The sequence below is a fragment of the Nicotiana attenuata genome, chromosome 2 (assembly GCF_001879085.1).
Source record: "Nicotiana attenuata strain UT chromosome 2, NIATTr2, whole genome shotgun sequence".
NCBI lineage: Eukaryota > Viridiplantae > Streptophyta > Magnoliopsida > Solanales > Solanaceae > Nicotiana > Nicotiana attenuata.
In genome coordinates, this window is record NC_031990.1 from 81,661,345 (window position 1) to 81,677,181 (window position 15,837).

The 15,837-nt window shown below is 37.8% G+C and overlaps 1 protein-coding gene across 1 annotated transcript; it reads right to left on the reverse strand.

The window, feature by feature from the left end:
- Positions 3,079-11,824, reverse strand: LOC109213824 (E3 ubiquitin-protein ligase SDIR1-like). Its single transcript, XM_019377663.1, has 10 exons — positions 11,524-11,824; positions 8,505-8,691; positions 7,077-7,188; positions 6,456-6,510; positions 6,309-6,361; positions 5,966-6,194; positions 5,696-5,810; positions 4,322-4,370; positions 3,754-3,870; positions 3,079-3,453 (listed from the first exon to the last, which is right to left on the reverse strand). Exons 3-10 carry the CDS (start codon positions 7,086-7,088, stop codon positions 3,328-3,330), a joined length of 756 nt encoding a protein of 251 aa, XP_019233208.1. The 5' UTR covers positions 7,089-7,188; positions 8,505-8,691; positions 11,524-11,824; the 3' UTR covers positions 3,079-3,327.

Consider the following 15,837-nt stretch of genomic DNA (forward strand, 5'->3'; position numbering starts at 1 on the left):
ATATATAAGGCATCATATTAAGGCTTTGCTTTAGGCCTCGGTTGTTGTTGAGCCACCCCTGGAAGGGGAACCTTGGAGAAAACGGCAAATTTATTTCTATATGACCTATATAGGTCACAAGTTCGAGCCGTTGAAGCAGCAAGCATTAGTAGACTGTCTACATCACATTCCTTGGGGTGCGGCCCTTCCCGTACCCTACTTGAACGCGGGATACTTTGTGTACTGTACTGTCCATTTTATAAGATAACATATTAGCCGATAAGCTCGGGCAAAAACCATTTACAGATTTCTCAAATGGGTTGCCCCAACTCCTCACCTCTCCACCGTTTTGATTCAGTCCGAAAACAATATTAACATAGCGTGATATTACCCATTTTGGGTCCAAACCTGCACTCCAGATCTTATATATGTATCCAATGCATAAGACGTACTATTCGCCATCAGCATACTCGTCTCACCGAATCATCAGCTCTGGCTAATGAGGCGTTGATTCCTTTTGCCCCATTAGTCATTAGAAATTATATATTCGTGGATGTGATCGGAGCTGTCATATTCAATTGAGACTATCAAAAGCTATATCTAAAAGAAGAAAACAAACAACGTGTTGAGAGATAACATTAGTTTTATAGGATGAAATGTTGTTCAATCATTTGGGCACGCAGACCATGTCCAAAAAACTTGCTTCGTCATGAATGACGGCAACTGCAAGCAGTCTTGGCTCTATTATACAGATCATGTTCTTTCATATTTCATGGTTTGCCAACCTAAATAATGCAGAAGACCTCATAATTAATATATTCAAACTTAACAACAACGATAACATACTCAAAGTATTCTCACAAGTACCTCGCGTGAGGTAGAGCGGACATTTCCGATACGACCCACTCCTAAAGAAAAATGTTTTCAAATAATTTTAAAAAATATAAGGGAAAAAGTTATTGACAACAAAATAGTAAAGATAACCACAGTAAAAGAAACAACATTGGTAATAAATCTGAAAAATAAGATAATAATAGAATAATAATAATAATAATACTGATAAACGAGAAGACTGAGCAGATAAGGTGCTCTAAACTAGAACCATATTCTCCCACAGAAAAAAGAGAAATCGCTCGATTACCTATTAACCTTCTATCCTTATCCTCGCATCCATGCTCTCATATCTAGGATCATGTCATTAAAGAGCTGAAGAGGTGTCATCTCCTATCTAATCACCTCTCTCCAATTCTTCCTCATTCTACCTCTACCTCTATCTCTCCTTGGATCTATCATTGCAAAACCTCTCGCACCTCCTCACTAGGGCATATGTGCTCGTCCTCTTCGCAAGCCCGAACTATCTCAACCTCGCTTCCTCCATTTTATCTGCCGCGGAGGCAACTTTCACCTTGTCCCATGTATCTTTGTTCCTAGTTTTATCTTTTTTAATATGCCCATACATCTATCTACGCATCCTTATTTCTGCTATTTTTATCTTCTACAAATGTGAGTTTTGACTGGTCAACATAATTATTACATTCCTAGGCGGAAAAACAAGGGGGACAATTTTCCCACCTTAATGACCTCCCAGGCAGAAAGTCGTAACTTCAAAAGCAGAAGCATTGTTCAGGCCACCATTTTTGCACCAACAAATATCAATGTAATGCATTGACGAAGTCAGAAATTTTGTTAAAGATATTCAAAATTTAATACAGACAATATAGAACATAATATTTGCCCTATATGCATAGTCTACTTTTTCCGGCTAAAGGTGTTCAACCAACTAATGCTGTATTCTGGGCCGGGCCCGGGCCTAAATGGGCCAAATGGGCCGGGCCAAACAGTCCCGGGCTCAGACGGGCTGGTCTTTGGCAGTTCCGGGCCTAACGGTCCCGGGCTTCACGGGCTCAACGGGTGGAACCGGCCCACGACGGGCCTAAGCCCACATGGTCCCGGGCTGAATGGGCCGGGCCCACGGGCCCACACGGGCCTAACGGGCTTTTTCTTTCCGGGCTATTTTTTTTAATTTTTTTTATTTAAGGCAATTTCTTGTAAACCATATATGTATATACTAATATAAATTGCTTATACATGGCTATATAAATATATATAGTATATATAATATGTATAGTATGTATATATAATTATATATTAAAGTTTGCATTTAAAAAGTAAAATAAGAAAACAATAGTAAAACTAAATTATCATGCATAATAAATTAATAACAAAGTAAAACATTAAGCATAAATACGTCTAATAATTTTAAAATAACACAAATTGTCGAAAAATCTTAAATACGAATTTCCGGATGACACTCAAGACAATACTTTATATGCCTCCTTAAACTGCCTGTGCCAGACCTTGAACGAAAATTTAAGACTCCACCGCAGTTCTTGCACTTTAATATTTGACCTTCTTCATTTTCTTCTAGCACCTCAAAGTGTTGACAAACAAATGAGCGCACTCTTTCCGAACGAGGCATGATTTAACTTGAGATTTAAGAATTTGAGATTGAGACTTGAAGTCTTGAAAATTGGAGATTGAGAGAATGAGAGAAATTTAGATTGAGAAATGAGTATTGATGGCCAACGGCTAGATTTTAAAATCTGACCGTTGGTCATTTAAAAAAAAAAAAAAATTAAAATATAGTCGTTGAGGACCGTTTGGCCCGGTTGAACCGACCCAGGCCCGCCTGCCGGTCCCGGGCTCATGGGCTATTTGTGTAGGACCGGCCCGCTACGGGCTTAAGGCACTATTTGGGACCGGTTCCGGCCCACTGAGACCGGCCCGTTAAGCCCATTTGGCCCGCGATCCGGGCCGGTTCCGGGCTGGGCCCGGCCCACAGTACACTCTTAAACCAACCACCCTTGAGCATATGTGACTCTGCTACAAATGGCATAGAATGATGCGCCAGTATAACCACGGAACTCACGCTCATAACAAACACTCATATGCATGCTTAAAAGCTTAATCTTGTTCCTGAGTACAATCTCAAACCTAGAGTACAATCACAAACCTAAAGTACAATTAAAACCTACTTCCTCTGAGATTGCTCGAAAAGCAATTAATGCAACTTTTTATGTATGATTTAGCATGAAAAACTAGCAAAAAACATGGTTTACTACTACAAAGACGAGTTTTAACATGCATTTCACAGTAACAGAACCCTCAGGGTTACATAACTTAGAAACGAAGAGAAAAGTGCAACAACACATAGTAGAGTCTTCTGTTTATTTACATACTGCAGCAACAAGTTATTAAAACTGCAGTGAGAATTCTTGTAAGAATTCTTTTATTCTCAAAAGCAGACTGGAAATAGAATTCAAACATATCTTAAAGTTTTTCAAGTGCTCAGACCATTTCATCATCACTAATCACACTCTCGATGCTTTGCTGCGCTCCTGACTCCAGCATAAATTTACAGATTGGACATGAAGCATTCACTGCGACCCACGGGTTAATGCATCTCCTATGAAACTGACAAAAAATGGGGTTTAGAATTAGAGGAAGTGCCAAGATCAGAACTTGGAAACATTTGCCCTGCTGCTAGGAGACTAGTAGCCCAGTTTTCTCAATCACTGCATTTCTAGTAATTATTCAAGCATCAAAGACAAGGCAATCGTAATTACAGTCAATTCCGTTGAGTTACTCATTCTCAACCAATGACATAGAGCTTTAACTCAGATCAATCTCTACCATAAAGTGATTTAGGAAAATGGAAGTATATCATGTATTTCAGAGGGAAGGAAGAAAAGATCAGATAGAATAGACATAAACCTGATGTAAACATGGCAAGCTACGAACAAGGTCTCCCTTTATAACTTGCTGGAAACAAATATTACATGTCGATTCGTCACATGAGGGATCCTCTGTTATACCTATCCTCCAATATCCCTGCTTCATTTGAAGACAGGAGTATATAAATAATCTTCATTTGAAAGGAGCACACTGAAATTAAGACCAAATCTTATGTTTTAAGCAAGTGAACGAAGGACTTTGAAAAGGCAAGCACATGAAGAAGCATAGGAAAGATTCATCCAATATGATCAGATAGGAGTATATCATGAAGCTAGAAAAATTTATTCTGTTAGAATTCTCATTCACGGGCTGTAAACACATTTATCATGAGATTTTTTAGCTCTTTCCCCCTTCCCCCTCTTGAAACTTAATGAAATTCAGCTGGGGGAGAATTTCTTTTTATGTCACTGCTTCTGGATTCGGATCATTATTCTGCTCAAGAAAATTTATAGTCATCCAACAAAGAGAAGGCAACAAGCAACTGGAAAAAAAAAACGGATAGCTAAGCCAATTGTGGCATAACCCTTGAGCATCTGAAAGAAAGTACCTTAGCTGAGGCTGCACAAAATGAGCCTTGTTCCAGTGGTGCATCCTCACTGCAAGAAAGACCAATATGGAATCGAGTTACAACTGGTCCGTAACCAGTGTTTCACTCTTACCACTAGACCAAATCCCTGGGGGCTAGGTTTGAGGTAAACTATAATAACTATAATGATAGAATGCGGAATTTTGATAGAGTAAATGAAGGAGGATCATTACATTCTAACAATTATGCAATTCAGCATATGAACTAGTATCTTTTCCTTTTTTCTATTTGGATAACGGATAAGTCCCCTGTGAGTTAACTGGCCAAACCATAGTTGGTCCACGGATGTGAAACTCGGGGGAGTATCAGCCCACCCTCTGTCATGTTCCCACTTAAATGCCAAGCTTCCTATTAAAGACATGGGTTTGAACTTGTGACCTGTGCTCAATCCACAGATTCCAAGCTGTGTCCTTATCACTAAGTCGGAATACAAACAGGAGGAATATGACTGTTGTACTTCAACATTATTCGAGTTCATACTTAGTCTCTAAATTTCCATAATTTTAGATTTGATCCTGACTATGTCAAACCAAAATAAGCTTACCATGTAATAACACTTCAACTGGACAACACAATTAAAAGAATCTTTTAACTATGTCTTTTTGCCAATAACTTTTTTACCAAAGGTAAGTATTAGTTTCCATAATCACTTATAGTAACTAGCACTTCCCCACTATTTCCAAGTGACGACAGGCTTGGGACACACACGCAAGTGTTGACATATAATGCAAGTTATTAAGACATCCAAGTGACTAAATATTTTCCTGTGACTCTAGAGTGGTAAAAGTTAAATACCACTTGTGGACTAAACCGTGGTAGACAGAGGATAGGATTCACAAAGGCATGAGGATTCAACAAGGATTAGCCTAGTTCTGAATGAAGCATCTACAGCTAAGGCCAAGGATCAGTCAATGGCAGCAATGCTATGTCTCTGCCTTCACTGAGAAACAGCAACGGGCATGCTGGCCTCAACCAAAGGACCTTGGTCAAAATAGCACCAAGCCATGTAATGCCAGAGAAGACTAAACATCACGTTGTAGTGCCAAACACAGTTGAAAGACAAATTTGCATCCAAGCAATAGCTCTCCATCAATTTCTTTTCCCACCCTTACTTGCTACAAAGAAAATACCAAAAAAATAATGAAGGAAAAGAAAATACAGAATTGCAACTCACTCATCCCATGTCAATACATATTTTCAATATTATCCATTCTGTCACCAGCTAGTTCTGTCGATTTAAATCACAGGCTACCTTCAGTTGTTCAATCGTCATTCTTCAGGTGCACAAGAATGCCAGAAAATCCAATGCATGAACTTAGAATGCTTGTAACTTACCTCTCTAGACCAATGCCTTTGTAATTGTGAACAGGTAAGGCATTTATCTCTTCTTCATTCATGGAAGGAATTCCGAAAACACTAGCAGAAGGCAACTCACTTAAGGTTAAGTTTTCTGCACATGGAAACAACCATATAATAAGAAAAGAGATCATTTTTATTTGCTTGAAAGAATCTTCAAAGGTCAGTCTGTGATACTGATCCCAAGGACATATAGACAGCAAAAGTATTGCTATGAAAAGTTTTAACAGATAGCCATAGCAAACATACCAAACTCAACAAGTTCACGATCTAGAAGAGCAACTTGGAGCCTCAGCTCCTGCAATCTTCTTCTGGTTGGAAAAGCTTCTGATGAAGGCACATAGTGATGGAGTGTATCACAACCAATCAAGCGGTTAACAGATGTACTACTTGTTCTGCCTCGAGCTCGACGTGTAGAACAAATCTCATATATCATAACAAATGCCATAATAATGATTACATGCACAAAAACGCAGCCCTAGACGTGAAAATTAACAACATTACCTCAAAATACTACGCCACCAAGAATGCTTAAAATCAACCAATAGAAATGCTCAAGAATATTCAGCTAAGGTATTAGGACAGAAGTTACCATGAAGACCATTGACGTGTCATCAGCGGGGCTTAAAGTGTATAGGAAAAGAACTGCCAAACAGTTTAATGGATGGCTAATTAATAGACAGAAATTACAGAACAAATTTGCAAAAAAAGAATCGAAAAGATGACGCAGAAACTTTACCAAGGATAGACAGAACGATGCAGCCCGTTTTTGTTGGACTCATAAAAATGTTATGCTGGTAAGAAAAGAAGTTCCAGTATCAGGACAAGGCTAGATTAAGTACTAGTAAGTCTCTCTTGACCTTTATACAAGTATAAAGAACAACTACTCTGGTGTACCGGAAAAGGATCACCATTCTGGAAAACGTGCAAGATAAGAATAATACAAGTAGTACCATAGCCACTAAGGACACACGCAACAAATCTTGCACTCATGGCTGCATGAATTTCACTGCTTGCTTCAAAGTAGACAAATGGCAAACGCATAGAAACATCAACAACAACAACAACATACCAGTGTAATCCCACAAGTGGGGTTTAGGGAGGGTAGCGTGTACGCAGACCTTACTCCTACCTTGTGTGAGGTAGAGAGGTTGTTTCCGATAATCCCTCGGCTCAAAGGAATGCACAGAAATATACCAGTGCTTAATTTAAGATGTCAAAACTATTGTGGAGCTAAAAGGAAGCACTTGACAAAGATGAGTGCAAGTCAAAACAAAGAATACTAAATATTCACCGTCATAACTTCTGGAAGAGATGAATGGTGAGTTGTAATTTTACTAATTCTGAAAATTATGATTACCATTGTCGACATAATACTTGTTGCTTGCTACTGCCCAAAATTGCCAAGATCTGTCGAGGCTCCAGGAAAGCCTTACAATGAGACTCCTCACGTCCTTTAAGAGCGAAGATGTCTGTGGATTCAAAGTACAAGATTGTTAGCCACATTAAGCTCCCTCTCACTACCCCCTTTTCTCAAAAGCAAGCATTATCTTCCCGGCCTCACTTGGTATTTCACAAAAGGTATATCAGATCTTTAAACATAGAGATAAGTAGTAGGCCAGAGTAAAAATAAAATAAGACAGAAGTGACGAGGACCAGAATGACTTCATATTCAAGCACAGAAGTTTAAGAGTTATGCCGTGAACGTTCATTCTCCTCAAATTATGTTAAGTCAATCTCGACATCTGAACTATCTTCTTATAGTTCAAAATAATAAAATCATCTCTTTTAGAACTTAGAAATATGTAATGCAATCTAAAGTGATGAGGATAGAGATGATTCCAGAGGCTCCAACTAAAAGGAAAACTGCTCGAAGGATACCAAATATATATAATCAACTTTTATATAGGAGACTTCAAGCGACTAATTATATACAAAATCTTTGCTTTAGGGTATTTGAATTGTCCACTACGAGGTTCTAACAACTAAATTTAGATCGGTGAACAGAGCAAGGAAACAGTTGATGATTCCTTTTACTTTAAGGATATACTTGGTTAACCATTAAGATATAAGGAATACTCAAATAAATGCTATAATTGATAGGTTTTCTACACAATAAGAAGGGACTAGCTCATAAACATTACAGCTTGGCCTGCTTTAGATATGGTAAATAAGAAGTTCGGTAAAAAGCAAAGGAAGTTCAATTGAAATAATGTGTTTCCTTTTTTCAACATGTATTTCAATCTTCAGTATGGAAGTTTGGACATAAAGAGAATCCAATTAATGGCAAGAGTGTAGGGGGAATGGCCCTTCTAGCCTCGTGCAATGAATTCATCAATAAAAGACCTCTGATTTCACCGAACTTAACGTATTGAGCCCTTCTGTGAGATACTAATAGCACGAAAGAAAACTCTACACAAGAGCTAATTAAGTTTTGTGGATTCTGAATCACCCATCTTCGCCTAGTGCATGGTGACACTCAACATGCTCAAAAAGGTTCTTTTCTGGAAAAAAAAATCCTTGCATGAGGAGGTAGCATGCCACTAGTGAACTACTGAAACTGCCAAATCACAGGTAGGGCAACTAGCAATTTCAAGTATCCCCATGATTTGTTAATGAAGTACAAACATAATCAAATAGAAGAATCAGAAATCACAAGAACCCTTCAGGCATAACATTGGATGATTTACCAATTGTAAGGCAAAATTGAAGAGGAAAAAATGAGAAAGAGGAATGGCAATAAAGGGAATGGAAATCTAGTAAACCTGAAAAGAAAAAGGAAGAGTACCTCCAATGCCAGAAGCCACAAAGAAGTGCAGCATCGAGGAATCCGAACTAAACTATATATATTGATGTTGTCGGTGGTGGTGCACTGTTCTTTTTGTCTGATTCGCTGCTTTAACGTTTCTTTTGCATGAATCCTATCTTCAAGATCACCAATGGCCGACATGTCAGCATTGCTTTTGGAAGTAAAACTGCCACGAAAATTTCCATAAACAATAAGAATATTGAATACATGATTTAGGAAGATAAATTAACTACTCCACAAAACTAATAATATTTTTTTAGAGCATGGAATCCAATGTCTTCCATGGCAAACCATGGCTAATTCAAAAATGCCTGTATTGGCAATTAATAGTGTTTCCGAATATACAAATATTGTATCAAGACATCAATCAATCAATCAACTGTGCTTCAATGCCAAATTAGACGGATTCGGCCATATGTATACTCCATATCCCCATTCTATTCAGATACATTTCATCCCAATTCTAAATAATCACAAATTAACTTATGAATCTAAGTTGTTATAACACTTGTAATCTCTTAAATAAAAGGGATACAGTGACATGTGGAAATACTCGCATGTACAGGAAACAGTATTTTATCCCCTTTTACTAAAAGCCACAAGGAATGTGCTCAAACGAATAAGATAAAAAGTCAACAATAGTTGAAACAGTTATCTCCACTGCCTCAATCTCAATTTAGTTGGGGTCAACTATATGAATACTTTATATCTTCTTTTTTCTATTTTGAAAGTATGAATAATTTATATCCATTCAACTCTATCCAGGTCTATTTCACTCCAATATTAAATAACTAAAAATTAACTTATCAACCTAGTAGACATTTGTCATACTTGCAAGCTCTTCAATAAAAATGATACAAGAACATGATGAATTCCAGCTTGTAAGAGAAATGGTAAAAGCATGCTCGCTCGAATAAGATAAACAGCAGTAGATAAATGTGAAGGTTTATCTCCGCTATCCTCTCTGTGTTCCCTTTTTTCTCCTCAAGAAAATTTGTTATGCAAAGATAAACAATAGACAGAAAGAGAAAGTGGTTACCATATATGCTTGGCAAGAGCGCACAAAGAGCTATCAACATGCAATAATAATTAGTTCATTGACCAGCTTAGCAGACGTGGTGCATCCCTCACTCTTTTTTCAGGCAGATGAGCAATTAATAATAATCAAACAATAAATAGAAGACAAAGTGATTTTTCTTTAAAAAATGTAAAGAGGGGGGAGGACAAGCACGAGGTGTAGTGGGAATCAAACTCAATCAAAACAATCGAGCGAGAATTGATTAGCGTTGAAGGTGATAAAGTAGTTCCTTTGTCCCAAGTTGATATGCTGTTTAATCTTCAATATCTCCAAGACCCTCTTCACTAATGGGATTTCATATTAAAGAAACACTCGAATTTTTAGTTCAAAACCTTGCAAATGTGAATAACTAGAAAAACAACTACCAAGAATATGTTGTTCATTAGGCTTACATTTCAGCAAAGCAGAAATGTTGCCACCCGTCATACTATGGACCAAGGGAAAAATTCACTCTTATATTTCCAAAAAAGGAAACGATGTGTCTACATTAACAATAAGTGCAATTATTGAAACGAAGTTTCATAAAAAGAATTATATCATTCTAGAAAATTTGATTACAATTTAAATAACCATCTCATTGAACTGTAATCAATATTAGATTCAACTAGAAGACGAGACATTGACATCTCATTATTATACATGCTGCTAATCTAAAATCTAAACATTAAATATACATGACCAAGCAACAAATGTGTTAAATTAACAAGTTGAAAATGCATAAACTACCATACCACATTTGAAATTAACATATTAATGTCTCAGAAGTAGAGCCACAATATAAGCAATGGGTAGCACTGCCTTAGGCTCAAACAACATATATGTGTGTAATGATTTAAAGAACATGTTTAGCACCCACTATCCTTTATATAATAGATCCGCCTTTAACTTCCTACAGCCTACTGTCAAGAAAACCAACAGATCGAGAAAATTTTCCTCAATAATTGCTTTCAGCTTTACAATAAATTATTCTGTTTCAATTTTCAAGCAAATGATAAAGGGCAGCCCGGTGCACTAAGCTCCTGCTATGCGCAGGGTCCGGGGAAGGGCCGGACCACAAGGGTCTATTGTACACAGCCTTGCCCTGCATTTATGCAAGAGGCTGTTTCAAGCAAATGATAACCCGGCAAGAAAAGAATTAGGCATCCAAAGCCAGCATGCGTGCAGGGCAAGGCCATAAAATGAAACTGTGTCAATGATAAAGGAAAGTGTGATAATTATTGAAACAAACTCCATAAACGAATGATATCAATCTAGCAAATTTTGATTGTAATTCATATAACCATCTCATCCAACTCTAATCAAAATCGAATTCAACGAGAAGACTAGATATTGACATCTCATCGGACCATTCACGTTCACAATGTAACAATAGATGGCTGGCTGTTTCCACATTTGTTTCACAAAGGAAGATACATGGCCAAGTAACTAAAGTGTTTGAAGTAACAAATTGAAAATGCATAAACTGCTAAACGACATTTGAAATGAACATACAAACGACTCAGTTGTGGAACCAGCATATAAGCAGTAGGTGCACGTGCACCACTACCTCGAGCTCCAATAATGTAAGATAATCCAAAGACAATTTTCATAAAACACATTATATATTAAGTGGTGCATCCACTACTTTCATATACTGGATCAGCCTCTAACATCCCCTAGCTATCTCACAGGTTCCTGATAAGAAAACAAAACTACAAACCAATGTTTTGAAGTAACAAATTGAAAATGCATAAACTGCTCCGCCATATTTGAAATTTAACATACAAACGTCTTGGTATCGGAACCACCATATAAGCACAGCTCCAACAATGCAGATAATTTAAGGACAATTTCTATAAAAACACACCCAACACACTAGCATTGTCCCCATACAAATATAAAGTAGCCTGTCTATTAAGACTTAAAATAGAAAGAAATTACCTAAGCTTTTTGCAGGGATTGGAACATTGATCTTGCATAATTTTGATTTTAGTTTTATCAACAAGACACATCAGTGACGCCAGATAGACTCGAGAGAAATCTGGGACTAACACTTGGAAACCCCAAATCATAAGGGGAAAAAGATTGGATTTTTACAACGATGAGAGCCAAAGCCAAGAGCAGAAATATAATGCAGCAATGGAGCACTGGCGTCGCCATCCTGTTTCCACTCTCCAGCATAATTAGCGAAAAATTGAATTTTGAGTTTCAGTCGGAAAATATCTGGTTACTCCACCAAAACAACCTTTTGTTTTTGAACTTTTGGAGTAATTTGAGTAAAAATTTAGAAAAAACAGTATTTTGAGTTTTTAAATTTTTGAAAATTTTTAAAATGCATGTTCAAGTTAAAATTGAAAACAAATGCTAATTTCAAAAAAAAAGTTAAAAAATTTTGGAGAAAAAGAAAAATTTCTTATGTCCAAACGGGCTCTCTAAGTCTTTATTGTATAACTGATAACAATGTAATCTCTAAAGAAGGTCACCTAGTGGGCACGCACAACTTATCCCTATCTTAAGGTAGATATTGTCTCCAATAGGCACTTGGCTCAATAACAGATGCAAAAAGAAGCACTAGCAACAGGAATCAATAACACCAAGATAGCAAGAAAGTCTAAGCAAAAGAAATAACCGGTAGTAATAGAAATTTAATTATAAGAAAGTATAAGACTAACACTAATACTACCGATATGGATACGAAAAACTCATGTCTGCTCACTAAACTTGTACCTTAATTCTCGACCTCCATACCCTCCTCCATACCCTCCTATCAATGGTTATGTCGTCGGTGTTCTGTGTAGCACATTCTTATCACATAGAACGCTGGATCCAAGACTCTAATTTATTCATTCCGCTCCAATACGATGTGCGATATTCTCGTCAATCTTTCCATTTCCCTGAAGGTTCATTCATTTTAATATGATTTTAAAAAATTAATTTAACAACTTTATTGTTATAATAAGTAAAAATATTGACTTTACTGTTATAATGGGTTAAATTCAATCACTCTAATGTTACAGCAAATAGTTTTTTAACTTTATTGTTATTGTAGGTTAAGTTTAATGACTTTATTGTTATAGTAGATAAAATTCAGTTACTTTAGTGTTACAAAGATTAATTTTGTAAATATATTATTATAAGGATAAGTACAATTACTTTATTGTGACAAAATTAATTTTGTGAAATTATTATTCTAATGTATAAAGTTCAATCTCCATATATGGATAATGTTTAATGATTTTATTGTTATAGTATTAAAATTCAGTTATAGTAGTGTGATATAAATTAATTCTTTGAATTTATTATTATAATGAATATAGTTCAGTCTTTCCAATTTCTCAATGAGCTAGTAGATTTACATGGGGGAAAATACCATATAAAAGCAATTGACAACCTTGACGTTTCTAGAAGCAGAAGCCGAAAACTATTGTTTACTGCATAATATGGGAGTATATCTCCATCTTATGTTTACACATTCATAAGCATATATTGTATACAGGTAAAACCGGGCCCATCCGATTTTACAGATTAATCGAGAACAGAGGGATGGATCAAGGATCGGCCCCGTAGTGTATCAGACCGAGACATGAGGATAAAGTACTGAGGTCTGGATTCGAAGTACTTGTCGAGATTGAGACCAGGAATGATCGAGACCAAACGGGGTAGACATCGAGCAAGACCGAAGATAGCATAATAATGGAAAGGCGAGATATCCGTAACTGGTCGAGGATCATGGCGGAAATCTCGGAACGGATCAAATCAAGAACGATTGTTTAGCTAATCATGGGATTTACTTATGTAATTAGAATTGTACCATAAGTGGAATTCCTCTACTATATAAAGGAGGGTTCTAATCATTTGTAAAGGGATTATTCTCGCATATCAAAGCAATACAATACTCTTCTTCTCTTATACTTTCTTGTTCATCAGTTTATTTCATATTCCATAACTCTATTCTCAGTCGGTTCGAGGGCGACCTAGCTCGAGGGCTGAATTGCATTTCAATACTAGTTTGCTTTACTTTGCTGTTAATTTCTATTATAAATCATCATATTTATCAACTGGTACTAGGTGAAATTGCGTATCCTTAAAACCATTTATACGTTTAATTGTTATCTGATTTTAAGGGTAAACAGTTTAACGCCCACCGTGGGGCCAAGGATAACAGTGATTGCCTGGTACAATTTTCGTAACACACATTATTTTACGCTTGTTCTTTGAAGTATCTTTGATTTCAGGATCAACATGTCAAACTCCCAAGTAACACCTACACACACAGACAACGGCCTTGGTCTTCATGGCGAGAACGAAAACATAGCCGCCCCAAGAAATAGAGTACCTTCAGTTAACCTCGGTGGAGCTCCGGCCGTGGAACCAATCGACGTAAGCTCCCATATTGCCATTAATGGGAATTTGGGCGTCGACCCTGAAAATAGCATCTGCAGAGACGCTCGAACATCCGATCAAAATGCATAAAGCGGTGAAAAAGGCGGAATTAGCCTTCGAATGATACTCGAGATGTTGCAGACTCAACAAGCTGCAATAGCACAACTCCAAAATCAAAATCGTGCACCAAGCAGGATCGAACTCGATCCATCACAAGAAGTTGTTCATAGAGCCGAATCGGTGCCAAAGAGATCAAATGAAAGAGAATCGGAGACTATCCCGCTATCGTAAAAATGCTCAAGGAACTGACGAAACGAACCGAGACAAGGGAAAAGAAGATCGAGGAAAATGATAAGAAGGTGGAAACTTATAAATCCAGGGTCGACCAAATCCCGGGGGCACCACCGGTATTGAAAGGACTTGATTCCAAAAAGTTTGTCCAAAAACCTTTCCCCCCGAGTGTGGCTCCGAAGCTTATCCCAAAGAAGTTACGTATGCCCGAGATCCCAAAGTACAACGGGACAACAGATCCAAATGAACACGTCACCTCATATACGTGCGCCATTAAGGGAAATGACTTGGAAGATGATGAGATTGAATCTGTGTTGCTGAAGCAATTCGGAGAAACTCTATCAAAGGGTGCTATGATATGGTATCATAATTTACCACCTAATTCTATTGATTCACTTGCTATGCTTGCAGATTCCTTTGTAAAGGCGCACGTCGGAGCCATTAAGGTTGCAATAAGAAAGTCGAACCTATTCAAGGTAAGGCAGAGAGATAACGAGATGCTCGGGGAATTGGTATCTCGGTTCCAAACTGAGAGAATGGATTTGCCACCGGTCACCGACGATTGGGCTGTTCAAGCCTTCACTCAAGGTCTCAACAATCGGAGTTCCATAGCTTCACAACAATTGAAGCAGAATTTGATCGAATATCCAGCTGTCACTTGGGCCGATGTACATAATCGATACCAATCAAAGATTAGGGTCGAAGACGATTAACTCGATGCTCCAACCGGTTCGGTTTATCCTAATAGGCCCGTGGACAGGGTTAAAAGGGACTTCAACCGGGAACCACGGTCGAACAGAGACCGATATCAGCCATACGATGGAGATCAAAGAAATAACGGGCCTAGACGTAACCCCGTTCGGAATGATACAAGGAACGATCGTGGACAGAGCTCCCGAAGGCTCATGAGCAAGAGTGGTTTTGATAGGGATGTCGGATCCAAAGAAGCACCTCGATTGTCATAATATAACTTCAGCGTAGATGCTTCCGCCATAGTATCGGCCATTGGGCGTATCAAAGATACCAGGAGGCCTCGACCTCTGCAGATCGACCCGGACCAAAGAAACCCAAACCAAATATACAAGTATCATGGCACCCATGGTCATAAAACAGAAGATTGCAGGCAGCTAAGGGATGAAGTAGCTCGATTATTTAACGAGGGGCATCTTTGAGAATTCTTAAGTGATCGGGCCAAGAACCACTTCAAAAATAGAGATTCGAATAGATAGAACGAGCAGAAAGAGCCACAACATGTGATTCACATGATCGTTGAAGTTGATGTTCCTCAAGGATTGGTATTTAAACGCACCAAGGTGACGATTACAAGGGAAAAACGAACTCGGGACTACTTACCAGAAGAAACCTTGTCTTTCAATGACGAGGATGCAGAAGGGATCGAACAACCTCACAACAACGCACTGGTAATATCTGTCTTTATAAATAAAATTCAAGTTAAACATGTGTTGATTGATCCAGGAAGCTCGGCCAACATTATTCGAGCAAGGGTCGTAGAACAACTGGGCCTTCGAGATCAAATTGTGCCCGCAGCTCGAGTACTTAACGGCTTCAACATGGCAAGCG

What these genes read in the sequence shown, in the direction of transcription:
- LOC109213824 (XM_019377663.1), bottom strand. An exon ending in CATCGTTCTGTCTATCCTTG is followed by an intron (nt 6,362 to 6,455) that starts GTAAAGTTTCTG and finishes ACTGTTTGGCAG; the next exon opens with TTCTTTTCCTATACACTTTA. An exon ending in TCGTGAACTTGTTGAGTTTG is followed by an intron (nt 5,811 to 5,965) that starts GTATGTTTGCTA and finishes TTCCATGTGCAG; the next exon opens with AAAACTTAACCTTAAGTGAG.